The following is a 24769-nucleotide window of genomic DNA, read 5'->3' on the forward strand; positions in this document are numbered from 1 at the left end:
TAAAATAAAGAAAAGGGAAGAACACGATGATTTGGGTTATGCATGGGCTTCAGGTTCCAGAAACATCTGAGAGGCAGTAGCGAAGGGGATGAAGCAAAGACAGGAACAGGCAGCTTTGCTCCCTTTTCTTTCCAAGCAAGAGAATCAACCAAGATGCAAAAGCCCTGGGCAAAAAAGAAAACGAAAACCACCACTTCACACCTATCACGATGGCTATCATAGAGAAATGGCGGGGCACCTGGGTGGCTTAATTGATGAGGCATCTGACTCCTGGTTTCAGCTCTGGTCATGGTCTCAGGGTCCTGAGATTGAGCCTAGAGTCGGGCTCTGTGCTCAGTGGGGAGTCTGCTTGACATTCTCTCTCTCTCTCTCTCCCTCTGCCCCTCTCTCTGCTCATGCAAGCTCTCTCTCTAAAAAATATATATATATGTATTTTTTTAAAAAAGAAAAATGGACAACAACAAGTCCTGGAGAGGGTGTGGGAACACGGGCCCCGCGACGCGCGGCTGGCGGGAATGTAAACTGGTGAGGCTGTTCTGGAAAGCAATTTGATGGCTCCTGAGACATAAACACAAAGTTACTCCTGGGTCTCTGCCCAAGAGCCGAAGGCGGGGACTGCGCTATCTGTATACTCCTGTTCATGACAGCATTGTTCAGGCTACGGAACGGTGGAGACAACCCACGTGTCCCTGCACAGATAGACGGGTCAACAGCCCGTGGTACGGACAGCCAACAGAGCATCCCCCGGCCGTAATAAGGAAGGAGATTCTGACGCACGAAGCTTCGGGATGCGTAGGGAGGTAAAGCAGACACGAAAGAACACAGACAGGTGATGCACCTCCGGGAGGCTCCGAGAGCAGTCAGATTCGCAGGGACAGAGGGTAGAATGGTGGCTGCCAGCCGTTGCTGGGGAGGGGATGTGGGGGTTTTGTTTCATGAGTACGGAATTTCAGCGGGGCAGGAGGAGAGAGTTCTGGGGATGGAGGGGATGGTCGCACGACAACGCGGACGCACTTAGTGCGACTGAACTGGAGGAGGAGGAGCCCCGGGGTGTAGACACGGTGAGGGTTAAAGAAGGTGAATTTTACGTTATGTGTATATATATATATTTATAGATTTTATTTATTTATTTGACAGAGAGAGACAACCAGCGAGAGAGGGAACACAGGCAGGGGGAGTGGGAGAGGAAGAAGCAGGCTCATAGCGGAGGAGCCTGATGTGGGGCTCGATCCCACAACGCCAGGATCACGCCCTGAGCCAAAGGCAGAGGCTTAAGGACTGAGCCACCCAGGCGCCCCTATGTTATGTATATTTTAACATACACACACACACACACACAAGACACTAAGAACACCAGAGCCAGCCTTGGGGCGCACCCCTCTGGTGGCAGGCCCGGCTCCTGGATGCCCCCCCCCGGCCCTGGCAGCAGAGAAGCCGTTCCCCACCTTGCCCCAGCCCACGCTTCCCTTTATGCCAGCAAAGGCCTCATTCCTGATCCTGACATTTGCAGCAAAGGGAGAAATATTTTGATTCCTTATTGAAATGTTGACTCAGAGAGCCTGCTGGGTCCTCCGCCTGAGGGGACGCCAGGGATACCGGTCACCTCAAGGCTGTGGTTGTGTGGGAGATGGAAGAAAACCTTCTCTACTCCCACATGCGTCCATGGCCAAGGACACCAGCAAGAGGCAGCCTTCAGAGCGGTCAGCCTGTGGCGCTGGTGGGAAACTAGCCCTGGGGGAGGGGCTGAGGGTGGAGGCAGGCGGGAGCTCCGTGCCCCTCCTGCCGCTGCTTCCACATGCTCCCAGGGCAGCTACGCAAGACATAGGAGCCAGACTCCCTTTTGGGGGGTCTATAGGGTCTGAAAGAGCTAAGCCAGGGAGGCTCTGCTGTGGGGACACGGAGGCCCTGAAAGGGAGAGAAAGGGGGACAGCTTGGGAGTGAGTCAGAGCACAAGAAGGACTGGAACAAGATGAGCAGGGCTGGGGCCTCACCCTGGGCATTCTTCTTCTTCTTCTTCTTCTTCTTTTTTTTTTTTTTTTTTTTTGAGAGAGCGAGGAGGTGGAGAGAGAGGGGGAGAGAGAGAGAGAATCTTAAGCAGGCTCCATGCCCAGTGCAGAGCCCGATGTGGGGCTCAATCCCACATCCTGAGATCACGCTCTGAGCTGAAATCAAGAGTGGGACACTTAACCGACTGAGCCACCCAGGCACACCCCCCCGCCCCAGTCCCGGGGGCGTTCTTCATAGGACTTCTCTGGTGCTAAAGGCAAAGGAGTTTCTGGGCAAACAGAGGCTCAGGGTGGGAGGGATGGCAATAGAGACGAGTTGTCTGGAGGGAGGAGGTAATAAGACTGGTGAAGAAAGACAGGGCCAGGAAGTGAGGAAGTGCCTCTACTTACCTTCCTTACACTCCAGGGCCACGCGGGACTCCAGGTTGTCCATCTGCATCTGGAGCCTCTTGAGAGTGAGGTCGTTTTCTCGAGACTTCCGCTTATAGGCAATGAGGACGATGATGACAATGATGAGGAGGAGGCTGCCGCCCGCCGCGATGCTGACAATGGCTGGCAGGGTCAGCAAGCTGTCTGAGATGACACTCACCGAGCCAGGAGAGAACACCATCCCGCCCACGTGAACCTGTGCATTGCACACACACAGACGCTGTAGAGCCCTGGCATGCCATCGCATCCTTAGGTTTCAGAAAGGGCAGGCAAGACCACAACCACACAATACAGACTTGGATAGGGAACAACGTCCTGCTTATTATCTGCCTTTCTTTTCTCGTGTTCTCAACTTCTACCCATTTCAGTGCAGAACATGGTGATGAGGAGTTATGAAGGAGGTCGACGGGAGAGCCTTACTTTATGACAGATCACACAGGCATGGCGAGGAGAGGAGAAAGTCGGGGAAGGAAGGGGGTTCACTCACTATGACTTTGTGCTGCCCCGTGAGGTTGGGGGGCTCGCAGAGGAGCTGTGTCTCGGACACGGTGACAGCACACGGGGTCTCTCCGATCAGCACTGTGTAGTTGAGTTTGGCGCCTCCAGAGGCGGGAGGGCAGAGGTTTTTGCCCTGTAGATAACAGTAATCTTAATAGAAATAATTGACACATGCACGCAGAAGTTAATTGCCTATTACAAAAGAGATTAAAGAGGTGGGGGAAGGGCAGCCATGCAAAAACCAATCGCTGGCTCCCCGGGAAGTTTTTGGAGAAAACTAACAGCCGCAATTTGGAAAGCCAAAGGGAAAATGTGGAGAGGAGAGAAAGGCAGGAAGAGATGGGGAAGGAGACAGGAAGGGGAGACCACACGGCGAACAAGTGAAAATCTGGAGGAAGGCGCGCGGGTTATAAACAAAAGTAAAAAAATAGGTGGACGGATCGTTCCAGGGAACTGTGACCTCTTGAAACGTGCGTGCAGGTTATGGTGGCCAAGGACGTGGGCAATAAAAGGGAATGTTTACTTCCAAAGCGCTGCAGAACCCTGGGGTCCCAAAGCTCACAAGAACAAGCAGAAATATTGCGAAGGGTTTCTCGAGAACCCCAAGTGCGAGATCTATCGCTGGGCGAGTCCATATCTATAAACAAGCTCCCTTTACGGGGATCTGGCAGCTCTGCGAATCCGCGTGCACACAAAGGCGAACGGGAAGGGCTGGGGGCGGGGGGGGCTGTTGGCATCACTGCGAGTGGCAGGCTGCACTCTGCACATCCTACCTTCAGAATGATGGGGGATCCTGGCTTCTGATCCAAGACTCCGGTGGGGCTGAGCAGTTCAAAGGTTGGGTTGGGGTAGTAGGTGAACTTCGTGTCATTGTAAATGAGCAGGGACTGGACGTTGTTAAAGACGAAGCCAAACTCATCGGGCCGCTCCACAGCGTCCAGGCCGGGCCGGTAGTCTGTGGTCAGGGAGGGCGCCAGGCAGGTCAGGGTGGTGGTGTTCACGACTTTGCACACCTAGGAGGCCCAGAGTGCAGCACTGAAATACAGACTGAGCGAGGGTGGGGAAGGGTGTCACGGTACTGCCTCCCACCCTATTTGCTTCGGCCCATCACCACTGAGTTCCTTGGCTGTCTTCATTAGATGGTGAGCCCCTTGAGAAAAGGGGCCATGAAATTTTTTGGGGGGGGCCATGCATTTTAATATCATTCATTCATTCATTCATTCATTCACCAACATTGTTCTAGCACCTATTCTGGGCCAGGCACTGTGCTAGGAGCCGGGGCCATCTAGCGACATCATCACCAGGGGGAGACAAAGGACCAAATGTGCTTTATAACACAGTTCTGGCAGGGGGCCTGGCTTGCAGAAGGGGCTGGAGCCCTGTTAAACGCATGAATGGGTGTGAGAAATGCCCTGGTGGGCAAGGACCAGGTAGGGTAGGAGGATCTGTGTGTGTGTGTGTGTGTGTGTGTGTGTGTGTGAGCGTGCACGGCCGTGGCCCGAGGATGGCTCAGGGACACTGCCCCTTGGGAGAAATGGGTGTAATGTAATGTAGTCTGAAGAGCGAGTGGGACTCAGCCAGACAGCAGAGGGTCGGGTGTGGGGAACAGGTCCCAGGCAGAGGGGACAGCAGCACAGGCCTGAGGATGAGGCAGCATGGAATGTCTGAGGACAAACAGGACAGGCACAGTGGAAGGGTGTGTGTGTGTGTGTGTGCACGTGTGTTTTGGAGCAGGAAGTAGCACGAGGTGAGCACTCTGCCAGCACCCAGTAGGTGTGCAGTTAATGTTTATCGAATACATTGATGAACAAAAAGAATCCTTCAATTCTTTGACGTTCTGCTCAGGACCTCTCTCTTCTGCTCCCTCACTTTGCACAAGGGAAGAGCCAGGCATTGACACTGAGTTCGTAATGTCCTTTCTTTCTGGGTAGACTCTGGCATCCCTGTGAAAATCCTAGCGGGGCTGTCCCCTACTTAGCGGGAGTTGTGCCACCCCTCCTCTGGCGGTTTAGTTCCAGGGCTGCCCAAGGCAGCGGCCAGCCCCAAGGAACCACCACAGGACCCCCATGTGGCTTGTGGACAAAACCCGGCCTCCCACCCCCTCTCCTTCTGGCTTGCGCTCAGCACCCCCTGGTTCGGGCTCAGGGTGTCCCGGCCACAGCCAAGGGCATCTGGGAGATCTCGGCTGCACAAGTACACGCTGTCCTGGCAGGTCCACACATGCTTTGAGTCTGGCCAACAGACACACACACACACACACACACACACACACACACACACACACACGGGCTTCATGTTCTGAAAACAACACTGTGTGTGAAATTGCAGAAAAGCTGACGGATGCACAGAGATTATGTCAGAGCTCCGAGTCCAAGTATTAACCCCCACGTTCCAGAAGGAGTTTAAGAGCTTCATCAGAACAGCTCACTGAGGGCCTCATGCCCTGTGGGAGGTCAGGGCCCATTCCCGCCCTTTCCACGCAAACTGAAGCAGTCCCTGATGAGACGGATGTCCCCTTCGTGGTCCAGGGGGAGCGCTCTGGCACGAGGGACATGGGGGAGCAGTCAAATGGGCAGAGCTGAGCCAGGGAGGCTCGGACCCTGAGCTCCGCGGGGCACTGCCTCTTCCCTCTGTTCCCCCATCTTCGTCCGCGCTCATTGCAACGCCCTAGACCAGACTCCTCTCTGAATAAGCAAATCACCCCGAACAAGCGGCCTCTGTTTGCTTCCCCCCCCTTCCCCCCCCCCCCCCGGGTGCTGCCTCGGCACTTTGTTTGCCAAACATTCCTTGGGGTTTCGTGGCCTTCGCTTTGGCCCTTCTCACTTCTTACTTGGGACTGCTTCAAACCCCAGAGGCAAGAGGGAGCCCCAGGGCGCTGAGGATGACCTGGGGCCCAGGCAGGCCCCGCGGGGCAGGGTGCCGCTCTCCCAGCGCTCCTGACGGAGAAGGACCAGGGCAGAGTTCGTGAGCTTCCAGGTGCTGAGCCAGGCTTGATGAAAGCCGCACAGCAGGCCCGTCCTCCGGCCATGCCAGCCTGCAGAGCCCGGGCAGGTCACGACCGAGACTGAGACCCCAGCTCTCAACAGGGAGGAATTATTACACAGAGGGCATGTCAGGGGGTGCTGGGGGAACTGCTTGGGAGAGTCCTGTCCCGGGGCTGCAAGCGTATAACCTGGGCAGTGGAGGGGACGCTCGGGACCTTAATCTTTCCAGATGCAAGTCAGGTACAAGCAAGGCCTTCCCAGACCCGTGTTCTCTTCCGATAGCTTTCCAGGGACTAAGGCTGCAGGCTTGGGAGGCTAACCTTGTCAGTCACATACTTACTCTGTACTCCATTAACCATGTCTTTTACTTTCTGTATTTCTGATGCTGGGCCATCTGGGGCCTTACTGACCTGGAGGAGCTCCCCTCCCAGGGCCAGCCAGTGCCTGGAGACAGCAAACAACTTGCCCGCCTGCCTGCCAGGGCACGTTGTTCTAATGCAAAGCGAACAATCCAGAGCCCACACCCCCCACCACCTCCTTTTCCACGCTCTGAGCAACTGTGAACCATGTCTAATCGCACCAGCCCGCGTACCAGCCAGCTAGAAACAGCCCCAGAGCCCCGGAGCCCTCGAATATGATTCAGACCAGGCAATCCTACACCCGCTCACCTGGCCTTGTCGGTTCCTTCCTGCAGGAGCCATAATGCAGCCTCCTGCCACAGTGCCTTGTTCTCCCTCTGCTTCTACACCCTGCCCCCCGTGCTTCCCACGGGGCCCCCCATGGCACGGCAGGCCCCCTTCCCTGCGGCTCTGTGAATATAACAGACTGTCTTTCTGATGGCAGTCGTCTCCTGTTGGCCTTGTCACACCTGAGTCATAATAAAACCTATGATTTAAAACATGTACCTCTTCTGTGCAGGGGTTTTATCCCTCCTGAGTGCGAGCCCACTGTTCCCACGGCCACCGCTCACCTGCCTTCCTTCCACTTAGGCCCTGGAGTTGGACAAGGTGGCCTGTGAGCTACTGGGAACACTGGCCTCAGTCTGGAAGTGGAGTGGAGACAAAGGCTTTCTTACTCATGGATCAGACTCTCCATGTGGGATAAGGAGACATGGGCTCTTTTCGCCCAAAGAGCTGTGACCATGGTGGCTACTAAAGGTGTGACACAGGTGTCCCCACATATCTGCCCTGAGGGAATGTCAGAACCAGAGCACCAGCATCTCTCCTGGTCTAGTAATGAAGAGGCCAGGCTTTGGGAACCCAGTTGGCCCTGCTATCAGATACCTTCACGGTTGGCGCAAGCCATTACTCCTTTCTGGCCTTCATTTCCTCAGCTAGACAACGACGACAGGGGGTGGACTGGAGGATCCCTGTAACCTTTCCAGATCCAGCCTTCAAACACCGTGCATTTTGTGCCTTTCTGCTTTTCCTAAGGAAGCTTCTAGCATGCTGGGAATCCGTCCGGGATAAAAGGATAGATACAGTACCTCTTTCCCATCTCCATCACAGCCTACTCCATCCCCTGAGGTCAGAGCAGTAATAATAGCAATTATATAACAAATAATGGCCATAATAGCATCTCCTGGACTATAATTATGAATACAATCATGTTTCAGAAAATATTAGCTAACAAGACTGAGATGGAACCAACTAGAACCAACTAAAAAAATTGATAACGACATCTCAGACATTCTGCTTTGATGATCGAGAACTTCTTTAAAAATCACAAAAATCCATAGAGAAAAAAATTAAATGACATGGCTTCGCCTAGAAGAGTAAGGTGAACTGTTGGACCGGTCGTCTTGGCCACTGGGATGGAAGGAGCCGCGTGCAGTGACGGAGGGTTGTCAGCCGCCCACCCAGTGCGGGCCGAGGGCTGCAGGTCACACATCGGCGAGGAGAGTCTTATCATTAGCATTTTCAGGCAGAGAATAGAGGAGCACAGAGGTTAAATGACTGGCTCATGGTCATACAACAGTAAATGGCAGAGGCCCGCTTCCCATTCAGAAAGCGTCTGAATCTAGAGGCAGAATTTCTTCACCTTTCACACTGCTTCTTATCAGACCTCAAAGTGAACAGGGCACGAAACAGGAGCCCTTTCGCGCTGTCTTGCAAGTTCAGAAGCTGGGACTTTTATATACTTATCGTATCGCCTTCCGACGAGAAATGACTATGCGGGAATTCTAAGGGTCACGGTAAGGCTCAGGTGTTTGGGGCCCTGATTCCAGGCTTGGGGCCTTGAACTAACTTTCGTCTCCGGCAGGTGGCTGCTTCAGTGCTCACACGGCGGACCTCACCACGTGGCAAACGCAGCCACGTGCCTGTGGTTACGGAGGGCCAGGCAGACTAGGGGTACTCACATTGACCGATTCCTTGCCGTTAAACTTGACTCGGACCCTGGGCTCCTGAATGACATCCAGGTTGAAGCCTGTGATGGTCAGGGGTGTGTGGCCGCTGGGAACAAGCAGAGGTTGGGTCAGGTTAAGAGCCCTCTCAAACTGCAAACCACCGCCACTCCTGGGTCCCCTCACCAGTCACACCTGGCCGAAGGCCATAAGTCAGGTGGCAGCCGGGCGCCTCCCTCCCTCCTCTGCCTCACCTGGCAATGCTCCACTCTGGCTCAATGCGCTGCACCCGGGGGTCGTCTATGTATTCGAACTGCAGGTTGTTATCCACGCGGGCTCGGTCGACACTCACGGAAACGGGGACTGGGCCCAGTCCGTTGGATGACGGGGGTGAGACGCACACGATCTCATTCATTGACCGCCTGACAGGGAGATAGCAGGAGGGTGGTGAAGAAAGGCCTGGGCCATGAGGAGAGCTCTCTGGCTTGGGAGGGGATTTTCCTCAGTCTGAGGGTGTGGATGGCCCAGAAGAGCTGTTCTTTCCTACTCTACACAACGGGACAGATCCCGTATCGGGTGTATGTATATCGGTCCCTCTTTTTACTGGAGAGCCACCTCTGGCTGGAATCAGGAGGGAACAAATTAGAGAAGGGGATTAGAGAATGTGGGGCAGGGGCAGGGCTTCACGGGCTCTGGGGGATCTTTTCTTTTCTGGATTTTTCTAGAACAGGCTAGTTAGCCAGGGCTTAGAGTCTGGTCAGTCATTTAATACATATTCACTGAGCACCTGCTATGCAGAGAAGGGGATGCACAGTCCTTGCCCTTAGGGAGTTTCTAATCTGAGGAGGAGATAATCGGATAATCCTGAGCATGCTGGGTTTGCACCCATGGGCTCTGGCAGGAAGCTCTCAGGAGTCTGTATATGCCCAGGGCTTTACCAGTGTATCTGGCAAAGAGCAGGTGTTCGGGTTTTTAGGCACAAAAGATGCCCCGAGGAGGAGTGTGTGTGCTTGCTGAAGACTGAGGCCATGTCTCTCAAGTCCCCATAGTGGGGACCTCGTCAGTGCTTGGTCCCAATGATGACCGAAGAGTTTCTGGGACTTTCCTCACCAGCAGCTCTTAGGGCCCTCATCCTAATGATTTTTAGACGTATCTAGCCCCTCGGTAGGTTCACTCGTAGTATATATGGCTATAAACTGAGTAGTAGTACGTATTTCGCACAGGGACAGGAATGCTGTTCCGGCCCAGGACGTCCGCATCACGGAAGGGACGGGCACCTGCATGAACATGCCCAGGAGCAGGTGTGCACACGCCTCACATGTCCAGCCTTCTAGGGCTCCCGTGCGCCCATCTTACCCATAGAACTCGCAGGTCTGGTTGCCCAGGTACACAGCCACGCTGCTCCCAGCCCCGAGGTAATGGCCTGTGATGGTCACCATGGTGCCTCCCGATTCCGGTCCTCGGATAGGGCTGAGTGATAGCACGGAAGGGTTCTTTGGGAAGAAGCAGAGAAACGGTCACAGCTCAGGTTTTGCCCAAAGTGACAGACCCAGGCTAGACGTCAGGCCCAAAGGAGGGGCTGTGTCTATGCTCAGGGTACAGGTACTTCTCCTGCCCTTTCTAATCTCTTCTCCTGGAGCTGAGGCTGTTTCTAAGAGGCTCTGGCATGTCTAGGGAAGGGAAAAGGACCATGGGTTAGAATTAATTAACTCCCTGGGGAATCGCATGCTCCTAACACTGATGGGAAGGCAGAGGTAACACGGACTAATCTATCAATTAGTTTACAAATGGAGAGCAATTTGAAAATGCTTCTCTATCCAGAGCCTGTACTGATTTTTTTGGCACAAAATCGATGAGGCTGAATAAAGCATCCTTGTTTAGACCGGGACACCAAGGGGCTAAAGTCCTTCATTAATGGCTCACGCGCATGTCCTGTCCCCTCTGAAACATGCGAGGGGCACCGCAGGGGGCCTGGTGCACAGAGTTGTCAGTGAATGTTTGACATGGTCTCCCCAACCTTCATCAGGACGATGGCCTGTCAGTGACCAGGGCTTTCTAGTAAACTCACTAAGCTGTAAAATTAAATCTGAAGCTTGAAAGAAATGTCGTCTGGTCTATAGTGCATCGGCCGCTGACCGAAATCAGAAAGGAAGTGCTCCTGCCTGGAAGACAGGGGAGTGGAGTGGAAAGTGTGTTTAACTGAGCAACTTCACCTGCACGAATTCTAGTTCGCATTAGCCATTCACCGTCCATGGGCCCTGAAGCAAGCTTCTGGATCATGCTGGGCTTTTTTTTTTTTTAATAATAATATTTTTTAATTATATTATGTTAGTCACCATACAGCACATCCCTGGTTTTCGATGTCAAGTTCCATGATTCATTAGTTGCGTATAACACCCAGTGCACCATGCAGTACGTGCCCTCCTTACTACCCACCACCAGCCTATCCCATTCCCCCACCCCCTCCCCTCTGAAGCCCTCCGTTTGTTTCTCAGCTGGGCTTTTGTTTGCTCCCAGGTGGGGAGGAGGGTGGGCTCAATGATCTCTAAAGCCTCTCCCAGCTGGGACAGTCTACAGTTATGTCTCCACCCAGTCTTTCTGGTGTTTGCTGCTCACAGGAGACCCTGTCTGTGTGGCGTCGGAGACGGGGTAGGTGGGTGGCAGGTAGGCTGCAGTACTCTCCAATCTGAGAAAAAGGCCAGCAGGATACAAAGGGCAGAGATGCCAAGATAAGAAGGCAGAGCCTGGAAAACCCAGAGCAAGCAGTAAAATGCTTCAGAGAGAATAAAATTTTGTGGTCTCATGATTTTTCAAAACTCTTAGCAAGGATGGTTTGACCCCATCGGCTGGTGTTAACACTTTCTAATGAACAACTCAATGCGGTGCTATAGGTAAGTGTCAGAGGAGGGATTCCGGGGCCCCACGGGCAAGTTGCTGATTCAGTGGGAAGCCAGCCCCCGCAGACTCCAGGGCCCCGGAAGTGTGCTATTGATTTCGTAGGAAGATAGTGCCAGTCTTAAAGAAAGCCTTTGTGATGCTACTCCCGGCTGCCTGAGTGCGAAGATGTGCTCTCAGGTGTGAGAATGGTGAGAATGTGCGTATGTGAGCGTAACCACCCCAGCACACAGAGCAACTCACACGTACACCCCACTCCCGTGGGCCTGCCACAGACACACGGCCCCACGGGATTTGAAGTGGCTTTTCTAAACTCCCACTTGCGATATCCTTGCCAGAAAACAAAGCATGTGGATAAATATAGACCTTTTTAATTAGGTCCCTCAGGCAATCTGTCCTCATTAGGCTGGAATGAGACTAAGATGTCCGGTTCGTGGGACAAGGGGCAGCTCCTCCCTACCCTACAGGTAGAATCCGCTTTCTAAGAAAGGCCTGATTCTGCCTTATTGAGAACTCTGACCTGTGGCTCTCTGGGACACTAACAGCGTCGTTAGTCACACATCCATCCCACCCCTGGCGTGGGATGGGGGGGTGGGGCCTTCCCAGGAGAAGCCTGGAACAGAAGCGTACCCCTGCTGGGAGCTCAGAGCCCTGTGCAGGACCCAACACTCACCACAAAGGTGTACTGTTGATGTGACTTGGTCATGAACTCTGGCTTACACTCGCCAATGCACAGGCGCACAGGCCCGGAGGTGGTTCCCACGAGGGCATGACCCATCTCACAGACGATCCTGAGGAGAGAGCAAAGCTTCCCGTGAGAGGCCTGGCCAGAGCCGGCATCCTGCCTGGACTGCTCACCCCCACCCCATAAAATGACTCTTCAAACCCTCGCACTAGTGCTATACCAAGACCTAGCTTGCTCACCCATCTAGCTGTGTGACCCTGGGTAATGTGCTTTCCCTCTCTGGGCTCCAGCCTCTCTTCTGTACAGTGAGAGGCTGAATGAGATCACCTCTAAAGCCCGGTGTGCCACCAAATGCTATGTTGCCTAATTCTCTGAATAAACCTGTCCTCCCAGTGCTGAGTGTAGGATCTTAGAGCGGGGTAGCAACCCAATCTTTGTCGAATAAAACCCAATGTCCAACAGAGAGATGTAGGGGAGGTAATTTAGTTAGCGTTCTTTCCTGTGTGACAAGCCAAAATTGCAACTCTCCTAAAAGGAGGGAGCGAGGGCCCATTTGCCAAGTTGATTCAATTGTGGTTTGTTTCCTACAGGGAGTTTTAAAAAGAGAATAGATCATCAGGTGAGATAGTGAGCGCCCAAAGCAGGAGCTCCCAGCTAAAGGGAGGAGTGGAGTCCTGCGACAGTGGGTGAGGGGGTGGGTGGTGGATGAGTTCATTAGGACAGCAGGTGACACTGGACTCCCACTTAATCAAGGTCTGAGTGCACTATGCTGGTGGGCGAGGCAGTGAACCAGCCGTGGGGTTGGAAGTCACGTCTCACATTAAGAGGCTGGGTAGCTGGAGGGAAGAGGGGATGCAGCGTTCTCTCTCATGAAGTGCAGATCAATACCCCCCGTGACGACTTCCCTGGTGCCTGAGATCGGTTACAGCAAGCACATTTAGACACTGGTTGCCTTGGCCATAGCAGCCTTCTAGAAAGGGTGGGCAGCTGGAGGATATGGGACTGAAGAAATGAGGTTCTTGGGGGTTCCTCTTGCCAACAATTAGAAGGCATGGGGCGGGTGGGAAAGGGCCCCACCAGGCTTGGCCAAAAAGGAAGCTAGGGACAGAAGAAAGGTCTTTCCTTTTCCTCCCAACACCATGTGAGAGTTCAGCGCATTCCCGTGCCCCTGGCAAGGCTGCTTAGTGGGAATCAGAAAAACAGACCCGGTACACTAATCCCAAGCATTATCCTGGCACTGTGGGGAAGGTCGGTGTTTAACCGGGCACTGCTTATCTCCCCAGCTTCTCTAGGAAGGAAGGTAACTAAACAGAGATTTCATTTCGATGTAATAAAACTTGCATTAAACAAATACACCGCATGCTTGCACACACGGCATGCCACGCACATCTCCACCTCCTTCATAACAGTTAATCCCAAATAAGTACTTTAACTCCTGGTGAATATTGACTTAACATGCAATAACTGTCTTATTACGTTTAGCATATTAGATCCAACAAGAAAGTACTGAATGCACACGGAAGGATACTCTCCTTTCCCTTTCTCTGAGAATAAATTAATTAATTACGAACCCAGAGTAAAGACGATAGTGATGATCAATTAGTATTTTGCACGTAACTGTCCTCTTAAACCTCATTAGCAGAGCATTTGAGAAGCTTAATTTAAGGTACTGCGTGTGGTTATTTTCATGCTGCTACCTGCTTGGAGTAACAAATCCCTCATCCTGTTTCCTGGGCCCTAGTGCCTGCCCCTGCATGGGGTCCCTCCCAGCCAGCAAACCGCCCCCTGTGCTCCCGAGGGGCTTCCGAGGGGACTCTGTCATCTACTGCAGGGGAAGAGGAGGACAAGTAAGCGGGGGGAGCGGATAAATCTCTTTCCCTCTCTTCTCATCAGGACTCTCTTGTCCCTCCCTCCCTCTCCCCCTACTCTGGGCTACAGTCATCCTCCAGAAGAAGGGAGGAGGAAATCATGGCAGGCTTGAAGTCCTGGAGAGGGGAGATAGGAGAACATGCGAAAGTTGGGGGCATATTTTTTCTTCCTTGGGCCCGGGGTCCGTCTAGAAGAGGACAAGGCGAGGAAGGGCCTGTTCGGCTGTCTCTGTAGGGAGTTAACAATGGCCTGGACCCTTTTGGTGCACCGTCTTTTCTAGAACATTTTCTTACTCAGGGCTCATGTCCCAAAAGATAAGCTTCCCATATCGAGGACCTGGGAGAAGAGGGATGGATGGGAGATGAGCACTGCCCATGCATCCAAGGCTGAGTGCCTGAAGCCGGCTCTGAATGCCCCACCTGAGAGGGCATGACGCAGGGGAGCAGGGGCTGAGCCGCAGCGAGGCGCCAGAGCTCCACAGTGTGTGTGCTCCCTTCCTCAGCACTGCCGCTGACACCTGTCCCCACCTCCTCTCTCTGACCTTTAACTGCAGCAGGCCGTCGGCAGCTGTGGGCCACAGAAAAGGGTCTGGGTCGGTAGGGAAGAACTGAGTGGAAATCCTAAGAAGTCAGCACGCAGAAGAACCCCAGGGGCTGCTAACCCTTCTTCATTTTATTCCTGGGATGCGGCACTTGCGCTGAAGGTTGGAGAGGCATCCTTGAGTGAATCTGTTCTCAGGGCTCAGGGAGAGGAAATAAAGGAAGAAGCAAGGGCAGTTTCGGGGAGTAGAAAGGCTTATATGAAGGAATGAGGGTCAGGCGAAGGCAGATTTAGTACCTTAGTAATAATAAGAGCGACAATTTACTGAGCCGTGATCCAGGCGGGCACTGTACAAGACAGGATCTCCTGGCATCTCAGGCTCTCCTACGGGGTGGGTCTTATCAATTCCGCTTTATGGGCCATGACACTAAGGCTCAGAGACTCTAAGTGATTCATCCACGGTCACAGCGGCAGAGCCATGATTCAAATCCAGGTCAGCCTGGCTCCAAAGCCTATGCCTTTGACCATTCTGTTCTACTGCTTCTAGAATCAATGGAATGCCTTCCATGTGTTTTGGGGAGGGGGCAGGGTAGACATGGCAGCAAAGTGGGGGTGCAGTTGAGGCTGTTCCAGGTGTGGGAGGAAGCAGGAGGATGGTGGGGACGTGCCAGCTGGGTTCCTAAGACTCAGAGCTGACTACCAGGGCCCCCTACCTTTCTGGGTGTGATGACCCCAGGCTGCGGTGTGTGCGCCGCTGCCTCCTTCAAGCCTTACAAGTTGGCGAGGTTCCTGTGGTTTGATTTCTGGGGGCCTCCTGCCTTCCTGGCTTCCTCCTGGAGTCTCTGGTGGCTCTAGGCTCCCTATATATCACAAGGGGATGATAGCTGGGGATGCCTGAATTTCTTTCCTTGCAAAGCGAGGAGCTTGACTAATAACCATCCAGCTTCAACATTTGGAGGTTCAACTCCTTCCTGGTAGACAGAGAGCGTCTGGAGACACATTCGTGACACCCACAGGTACTCTAATGGTAGGAGCTGTAGTTCCACGGACATACAGTTCACTGCTCTGACACGCCAAGGACCATAGTTGCGATTGTAGAGATCATCTATTTCTCCATTTCTCCATTCTCCAGATGAGACATTAGAGAATGTGGGACCAAAGTGATTTGCCCAAAGTCACCCAGCTCACCGATAGCTGGGCTCCTGGCCCCTAGTCCAGTGCCCTCACCCCCATACCGTACCACCCCCCACAGCCTGGCAGAGATGGTGCCTTTCTCCCCATGAGTGGCCACTCCTAGCGTGGGAGCACATGCATCTGACATCCAGCCAGCCCTGCCTGGGTTCACAGGTGCAGCAGAGGAGCGGGGCGAAGGAGGGGGCTCTGAGGACTCCGGCTGAGTACCTCTCACAGAGTCCCCGTCCCCGGAGTGCCTGAGTGTCGGCTTCCACCTGCCTCTTGTCACCCAGAAAATACCCTGTGATGGAATCAGCTGGCCCTCCACAGACCGGTGGGGTGCTGATTGCAGGACTAAGTGGGGCCCTTTAACCAACATTACCCTAATTGCTGAGTGATAGATGGCGTGGCACAAGCATATGGTGAACCATTACTGTGCCCGCTAGTCCTGCCCGCACCCGGGACCCCGCACTGGCCCGTTTAGCCAAATTCATCTCTCCCAGACATGTGTAACGATTGTGCCTGCTGCTCGCTGCCTGGGATGGAGGCTTTAATGATGTTCAGAAACTCGGAAACCTCGAGAGTGGTAATGTGCCTGACACGGCTGGGAAGCAGGGCTGCACCCGCCGAGGTGCGGAGGGAGAGCACTGGCTCCCTCCTGCCTGCCCCGCGCCGCAGAAGAAGGCGGTGGAGGTTTTCTAGGGGCACCGGCCTCGGCAGGGCCCCCTGGTGACCAGTCACCTGCCTGGGCTCCCCTCACATCCTCACTTCTTGTGTCTCTCTGAGCTTTCTCCCCCGTGGCCCTGGGTGAGGGTGGTACCTTTGATTTCAAAGACGGAGTATTTCCTCGCATTCCTATAGCGCACCGTAGTCTCCATTTCCCCATCCTACTGAATGTCCCCCAAAACCCGTGCAGTAGAAATCCTGATTTCCATCAGGCTGATGAAGGTCTGAGAGATCGGATAGTTCGCTAAGGGCTCAGGGCTGGCGAGTAGAGCAGCCAGGACTCAGACCACCTTTGAATTCCAAGTCTCATGAGATCTCCATGTGCAGCTGCTCAAGAGTTTGTACTTCTCAGCTCAAAGCCTTACCCGTTGGTCCCCCAGACCCTTTCCTTTGGAGTCCTGTAACATCTCACCAAGTTGGAAACTTGGCCTGTGTTCGGAGGCTCAAGGTCGGTCCTTGAGGCCAAGGTGGATTCAGGGTCAGTGGGACCGAGTGTCTAGCCCAGCCTGGCAGAGCGCTGAGCGGGGAGAACTCTGCAGGCTGTCCTGCCTCCTGAGCCAGATGCTTTCACCTCCTTCTCTGGCTACGAAGCACAGTTTCTATCAATTCCTTCCCCTCTCCCTCATCTCTTTCCTGGAGACTCTGCCAGTCTTTCCTCCAAGATTCAGTCCTTGCAGAGAGAAGGCTGTCAGGGGAGGATCTGGTCTGAAGGATCAGAACGGCTCCTTCTTGTCCCCACTGGGGGCGAGCCGACCTCCATATGGTCCTCAGAGTCTGGGAATTCACCTCTCTGACTCTGACCCTGCTCTGGGCCATGTCACAATCGTGGGCCTTGACCCCAGAGGCCACTCGCTGATGGATCATGGAATCCTCAGACCACTCTTGTCCAGGAACTTTGCCCCATGGCTCTTACGAGATGGAGAGACCTGGAGAAGTCAGGGGCCTCAGGTTCCCGCTCTGCCTCGGCCACTTGTCCACTGAGTGAACTGGGGAAGTCCTTCTACTTCTGCAAGCCTTTGGCTTTCTCCTGCTTTGTGAAGGGCGATAGCAACATCTATCTCTCAGAGTCTTTCCCAATTAAAGTGAGATAATGGATGAGAAAGTGAGAGTACTGACGGCAGATAAAGCGATGTCATTTTTCTGGTTGTTACTTAAGGCTGGGGTGGTCAGGGGGAGAGGCCTGGGGCCCTGGGGGTGGAGCTAAGGGAGAGAAGCCTGCCCACAAGCCCTGCTCTCCTGGAGTGCTCCTAGCACCCCTGGCCCAGCAGCTGTGTTCTCATGGAACCAGGATGACCTGACCCCACTTTACCTGACAAATCATGCAGAATGATCTGGCTGCTCCCCTCACCGTCTCTCGTTGGGGGTAAGCATCCCTCCTTCCACACTCCTGTCCCCAGCTTGGTGCCCACCTCCTGCCCACTGACTCCACAGCGGTCACCACTGCCAAATGAACGCCCCAAATTGGAACATATGTCACTCCTGGAGCCCCGTTCGCCTGTCCGCTGCTACACGCCTATTTTCTAATTTCCAGCTGACATTTCCCTTAGTGAAATAAATGAATTTGCTCCGGCGGAGGCCCTGCTCGGATTAAGCTGCTGTCAGAGCCCCATGAGCCAAACAAATTGTTGCCTGCAGCCCACCGTGTGGGATGCATTCCAATGGGGGCTGGCAGGGGAGGGGCCGGAGAGACCCAGGAGGAGCCTGGGCTGGTTGGGAACATGGCTCAGTCACCACTGGCCAGGCGAAGACTGAATGAGGGGCAGCGTCGTGCCAGGAGCTGTGGTGCCACAGGAGCCAGGAAACGAGGAATCGTATAGGATATGAGCCTTCAGGAGTGGAGATGGGGTAGAAGACGGCCCTGGGCAGGCTTCTGGGGGCAGGGTCTGCAGGAGGAGAGGGATGGGAGGGAATCCTGGAGAAGTCCCAGAGAAGGGAAAGGGAGAGTCCCCACCCTGAAGCTGCACAGGAAAAGGGTGGGCCAGAGCGCGCTGGACTCACTGCTCAGCGATGATGTAATCCCCCGGCAGGGGGGTGCAGGGCACCCCAGCCACCTGCACGTGGTGGGCGATCTCAGAGAAGTCCAGGCCCAGGTTCACGCCATGGATGGTCACTCGAGTCCCTCCTTCAGGTGGTCCAGACACCGTCAAGATCTGCGGGAGGGAAATGGGGTCACAAACCTGCGGGGCTGCAGAGACAGAGGCAGCAGTGCCCTTGCCCTGCCCCGAGGGAGGCCGGGGCACCCCGTGCACACCCGGAATCTAGGGGAATGGAGCAGGTTTCCTCCACTCTGTAGACTATCTAGGCTCCTGACAGCACCTCGTTTTATACGACTTCCTCGGTTCCTGAGGTCATTAATTCATTCATGCATTCTTTTACTTAAAAAAATTATCAGCGAGCCCTGGACACGAGGCAGAAAATCCTTGTTTGAGATGTGTCTCATTCACTAGCGGCCTGATTGTGATCAAGTCTCATAATCTCCCTACACCTTAGTTCTTAGTTGTGAAGGGGGGATAATCATCTCTACCAACCCGCCTCCGGAACACCAAATAGGGCATGTTGGGGAGCTTTTTGTAAACCGGAAAGGGCTCTGTCATTGTTATGTGCTATTATTGTCACTCCTGCGGGGCTAGACACTGTCGGGGTTACAATGGTGACTAGGCAGGAAACCAGGAAATTCACCCTCAAGGAGCTTCTGGTCAAGGAGGAAGAGATAAAGGAAGCCATAAATCATGCTGATGGGGGGTGCACAGTGATAAGACGGATTCGGAGGAAAGCCGTGGGAGCCCAGAGGAGTCCAAGATGAGGGGCTGTTTCCGGGGAATGATGAAAGACGCAAAGTGTGTTTGCCATTGCGCTGTGAAAAATCCCATGATGCCTGCCGGAACCATGACAAAAAATAACTTAAGGATTTTCCAAATTTTGCTGGCTTCTCATTAGTAAGGATCATTCAGTGAACTCCTAATTCAGCCACCAAATGCTGTCTCATTTTGCTCTGACCCGACAGGAAAAGGAATCACGTTGTCTCAAGGTGTAAACACCCGTCCGGGATTAGATCAGGCTCTTGGGAAAAATGCAGCTCTTTGGGATGGAACAGATAGCCCAGGGAGTAAGTTCATCCATTGCGGCCCATAGTTCTCCGAAGTAGGAGGAAGCCAGAAGCGAACTCAATCACTGGAAGCAGGCTCAGAGAATCTTACACTAAGATTCGTGTACAACCTATATGGTACAGTTGCAAAAAAGTGTGAGGGTCTTTTCACAACACCATAAGAAAGGCAAGACCGGGTGGGAGGGAGGGATGGAGAGAGGGAAGGGTGGATTGGTCAAGGCCAAGACTCCACCACAATCTCCCAAACAGAGCTGCAGCCTGGGACCTTCTGTCCTTGGGTCCACTGGGAGCCTCCCTTTAACCCCGTTCATACTGGTGGAGCATCCAGTGGGCAGTGGAGTCAAGCGTGCCCCAGGGCAGAGATGATAGGTCAGTACAGGTGAAATACTGTAGAAGGTTCTGGAAACTCTTCCCTCCTCCCTGCCCCCCAAAAGGGCACTGAGCTCTTCCTGTGGTGTGAGAGCACCAGGAGTTGTGCAACCAACTTGGCCATGAACGTCCAGGTGATGGTGGGCAGAGAAGAGATGATAGTGGGGAGGACCGGAACAGGCCTCCCTCCCCACCCAGCCGTCTCCTGGGCTCTCAGCCAGTTGGCTGCAAAGTCAGGGCTTGAACTCAGACCTCCTGATCCCCATCCTCTTCTGCAAGTCTTACATGGCGTGGTTTCCTTCCCTCCTTGACAGGCCAGGCCATGAACTCTCTCATCCAGAGGCTCATTTCACCCAAGTCACCTTGTCTGAGGCTCTCGCTCCCTTCTCTGGGAATAAAATAACCCACCTTCTGAATAAAAATAAACAAGATTCATAAAATGACTCAAGGGAGGGGTAGTGGAGGTGGTTTGAGGGCATCTCTGCGTGTTGGGCGGGAGTTGGGGGAAGTAGAGCAATTTGGAGAGAAGGGAGCTGGCCTGAGGAACCAGTGGCCCCACCGCTTTCCTGCCCCAGGGGATTCTAAAAATAGCCCATACTGGATCTCGGCTGTCGCACTCTCCCCTGGAACCCGGGCCTCCCTGGCTCTGCGAGATGGACCCTTGTTAATGAGGAACAGGGACTGGGATGCCTCCATGCCCCTGCAGGAGACATCAGTCAGAAAGAATTTGCTTTGAGCAAATTCAAGTGCCAGGTTCTCCTCTGATCCCCGAGTGAGCTCCACAGGCCCTTCTCGCCCCTCCCCCAGCCACCTGGATGACAAGAACCACCTACCAAAAGGAACTGACAAAACTGTGGTGATTGCTTTGCTCTCCTTCCCCCACTTTTATTTTTAAAAATACATTCTTTTGCTCGCTGCAGTTAATTACAACCTTTCAGAAAAACTGTGAAACGAAATCTTTCTGGAATACCTAAAAATATTTCCATCTCGCAGGTAGCATGTGGGGATTGTATTGTGGATATCCAGCAGCAGGGTCTGTGAGGCAGCTTCCTTCAGCGGGTCAGCCATCGCAGTGTCCCCTTCCGACATTCAAGGGTTGGGGTCCGAGACGTGACCGTGGGCACTGGGAGGGGCTGCAGGGTCCGTCTGCCAGCACAGAGCTGCTCAGAAGCATAAGCCAGCTTGCACGTTGCATAAGCCAGCGTATTGTTTACAGAAGAAAGACTTTTTTTTTTTTAATTGTTAGGAAGTGTTATAGCCTTGGCATGAAGACATGTGTCAAAGAGACAGCTAGTCTGGGGTGTGGAGACACCAGCCTGATGACTTGTAAGCCAGCTAGCAGCGGCTGGAATCCAAACCTGGAGAATCAGAGGACTCACAGGTCATTGGAAAATGCCTGGGGGATGCTGGGGCCCTGGGGGTCTTTTTCCCCACGCTGCACATGCTCTGTGCTATGCTGTCAGCGCCTGGGGTAGGTGGCAAAGGGGTTTGGGGTCAAGGTATTAAGCAACCACCGTGCCCGAGGGCTTACGAGGGACACAGCTTACATCTTCCTTGCTTAAAACAAAACGGATGTTTAAAAGTCAGGATTTCCCAAACATAGCTGAGGAGGTGAGCATTTGATTTGCCAAAGGAGTCCCCAGGTCTCCATTACTGATGACTTCCATGTCTGTATCGTCGGCTCAGCCCTCTCTCCTGAGCTCCATATCCATACATTCAATTGCTCCTGGACATCTCTACCTCCACCTGTATGTCCCTCAGGCACCTCAAATTTCACCGTGTCTAAAAATGAACTCTTAATTTTTCCTCCTTCCACCCCCAACCTGATTATCCTCATGGATTATCTTTCAAGGTTAATGGGATCACTGTGCACCCAGCCAGGAGCCCTGCAAGCACCTTCTCCTGTTTCCTTTCCCTCACCTACCTACCATGTATAATAAATAACAGTCACCAGGCACCGTCAGACCTTCTTCCCCAGCATCTTTGGAACCTGTGCCCCGCTCTGTGTTCCAGGGTCGGCCATAAGCAGAGCCCCACCGCCTCTCCCTCGCGCTAACTGCAGGGGCCTCCATGGTCTAACGTTAGAGTGAACTTCCTCTTGCCATCGGTGACCTTCATGAACACACACTTGGCCAAGTTACTAGTCGCCTGCTCAGAACACCTTTAATGGCTCTGACCACTGTCAAGGCAAAGTCCCTAATTCCTGGCCTGGCACTTGTCCTTCAAGTTCTTCTTCTTCTTCTTCTCTTCCTTTTTTAAAAAGATTTTATTTATCTATCTGAGAGAGAGCGCACACAGGATGGATGAGAGGGAGAAGCAGACTCCCTGCTGAGCAGAGAGCATGATGCTGGGACTCGATCACAGGACCCCGAGATCATGACCCAAGTCGAAGGCAGACGCTTAATGGACTGAGCCACCCAGGTGCCCCTCATCCTTCAAGTTCTGATCTTCGTTACTTCTTCAGCCACATCTGCTGTCTCATACTATGTCCTCCGTGTTCTACTCAGACGCTAGCGGCTCCTGCCCCCACAATGCACTTTACAAATCTCCGGGCCTTTGCATCGCATGTGGTCTCCCCAGCTTAAAATCAGAGTGAGTCTGAGCTCACTGTGCAAAGGAGCAGAGAAAGGTATCCTGTCAGACACATCCCCTAACACCCGGGGGCTTCCAAGTGACTCCCAGATCGTGAGTGGAAGGGCCTTGATGTCTGGGCGGTGGCCTGAGGTGGTAAAAACCCAGGCATCCTGCTTTCCTTGTTTCTCCCAGGACCAAGTATTGGGGAGAAGCTATAGAGGGAAAACTTGATGGAAAAGGACTTATTCTCCAGAGAGAAAGTGAACAGGATCTTTTAGGATACCACTTCAGACCAGGCAGCTGTGGGGTCCCGCGTCCACCCTAGAGATTGCCCACAAGCAATCTTAAAAGCAGCATGAGAGTGGAGGGTGCTCAGTGTAGCATCTGCAAAGCTTGGTTCTCTTGGGAGAAGGACATATGCCAATAATGAGGCAAGCTGGTGGAGCCCCCTGATTGCAGAATCAGAAGGAAGGCCTTTCAGATCAGGAAGAAGTTGTGGGCTTCCAGGGCAGGGGAGAACCAGCCTCCTACAGAGGTGCGGGTGAAAAGTCAGGATGGGAGTTATAGAGACCCCCACCCCCACACTGACACTGACAGAGGGGGGACCAAGACAGGGCTTGGATGGTGGCCAGATCCACATGTCCTGGCTTCCAGTTTCAGAAGGCCCTTGCTGCTGGCTACTCTGGATAGGAAAGACAGCCCACCTGATACTCGGGGAGCACCTGCAGCAGGAAGAGAGTAAGACAGACTTGAATTTGAATGTTAGCTCTGACATGTATCAGCGATGTGACCTTCAATCTCAGTGTCCTTATCAGAAAACAGATAACAATACTTCCCTCCCAGGGATGTTCTGAAGGTTAAGGAAGACAACATCTGGGAAGTCCCTAATAGGATGGTGGTTTAGAGAGCAGGTCTTGACAACTGGCAATTTCCTCTCCGGTGTCGCCCCTGCACCTGTGCCTTCCCAGGTCATGAAAATGTAGAATGGTGGCGTTGGTAGGGAGTTTACAGAGGTGGGCAATCTTTCTGTTTCCCTGGAAGAAGGACACAGGAACCGGGGGACTTAGATGCTGGTGTGACGGGGCTTAGAGAGAGCTGCCCATGGGCTGACTGAAGAAAGCCTGAGAGGTGTCCTACAGCCTGAGCCTGTCCATGCTGCCGAGGACAGGGCCTTGGCTTTGGGGGATTCTGGGCCCTGTGCAGAAGCATACTCTGAGCCAGACGTCACCCTTTCACCCAGAATAAATTTGGGAGGACATTGGGCCTGTCTAAAATGGTCTTCATTCTTTTCTCCCTCCCTTCCAGCCATTTCTTTTTCCCTTGGCGATTAGCCATTCTGGGGTAGGCAAAGCATCGCACAATGAACTCAATGAATGCTTCCAGGAAAGTAATTCTGAATGAGACACCCACACAAACAAATGGCTTGACAGTCTGGGATGTGTATGAGTGTGTGTGAGTGTGTGTAGTGAGGGTGTGGAGAGAGGGGGAGGGGAGCCGGAAACTTGTGAAATCTGCTGTCATCTTCAGATTTTGATCATTTCTGCCCCATGCTGCTCAACATGTACTCTACTGTGGACCAGAAATCTATCTAACTTCTCCTCTGTGGACCTCAGAAGTAGGGGATGAGGTAGAGAAGCACCCAGAAGCAGCTGCTGTAGGGAGCTATGGCACTCTTGCGTTCTGTGCTGACTCCCGCCGTGCACTCCTCCCCCGCCCACCTCCCCAGAGCTCCGGTTCAGCTCTCTCCTGTACTACACGTGCTCCCAGGGACAGCTAAGGGTCCCCAAGGCTATAGGGTCTAAAGGCAATGTGCATTTGACATGCCACTCCCCCCACTGGCCAAGCACGTCCACTGACAAAGGCCTACCTCTCCTGCAAGGCTCTGCTAAAAAAAATGCCTCCCCAATGAGGCTTTCTTTGACCCCCGTGGGCAGCACCTTCTCCTACACGCCCACTGCCCTTTGTGAATGTCCCTGGGAGAGTAATGGGCATGCTGGGTTGTAAACTGCTTCTTTTCTCAATAAGATAGTAACTGTCTCGGGACAGAGACGATCTCGCTTTTGCTTAGCAACCTGACACTTACCACACTGCCTGGAACACAGCAGCCTTCCCTAAGTATCCCCAGTTCTCCGTTACTGGGAAACGCTGGTCCCAACCAGGCTGTAGAGCAAACTTGTTCTATCGTGACAGCTGGAAGAAGGGAGGGCTCTATGTGGAGCTCGGGAGTGATGTACCGTACCATCCGCATCTCAAGAAGTTGCTCCTGCAATCTCTCTTAGTTTCATTTAAGCCAATTTCTGGTGTGATTCCTCATTGAACGGACGAGTGAACAGCTGCCTCCTTGTCACACATCTTCCAGATACTGAAGACAGCAACGAAGCCACCCCTGGCCTGCGCTTCTGTGATTCTCTTAGCCTTTTGTCGGAAGATCTTGTTTTCTAAACCCTTTCATCATTTCAGATGCTTTTCTCTGGACCCGTGGACTTCCAGGCATCCTCTGAGAGCGTAATGACCCAAAGCAGGCTCGTGGCTGGCTCAGAGGCCTGCAGTAAGGAGCGTCCGTGCAGGTGA

At 53.4% G+C, this 24769-nt stretch overlaps 1 protein-coding gene across 1 annotated transcript in view; it reads right to left on the reverse strand.

The window, feature by feature from the left end:
* Positions 1-24769, reverse strand: part of PLXNA2 (plexin A2) — a 205650-nt gene that overhangs the window by 15934 nt on the left and 164947 nt on the right. The window contains exons 13-20 of the mRNA XM_045787800.2: positions 18148-18299; positions 11830-11947; positions 9618-9754; positions 8516-8683; positions 8277-8370; positions 3707-3946; positions 2923-3066; positions 2397-2631 (exon numbers count right to left, since the gene is read on the reverse strand). Coding sequence (XP_045643756.1) covers positions 2397-2631; positions 2923-3066; positions 3707-3946; positions 8277-8370; positions 8516-8683; positions 9618-9754; positions 11830-11947; positions 18148-18299 — 1288 coding nt within the window. The remainder of the gene's footprint in view (positions 1-2396; positions 2632-2922; positions 3067-3706; positions 3947-8276; positions 8371-8515; positions 8684-9617; positions 9755-11829; positions 11948-18147; positions 18300-24769) is intronic.

Source organism: Ursus americanus, chromosome 2, assembly GCF_024610735.1.
Source record: "Ursus americanus isolate L20-20 chromosome 2, mUrsAme1.1.p, whole genome shotgun sequence".
NCBI lineage: Eukaryota > Metazoa > Chordata > Mammalia > Carnivora > Ursidae > Ursus > Ursus americanus.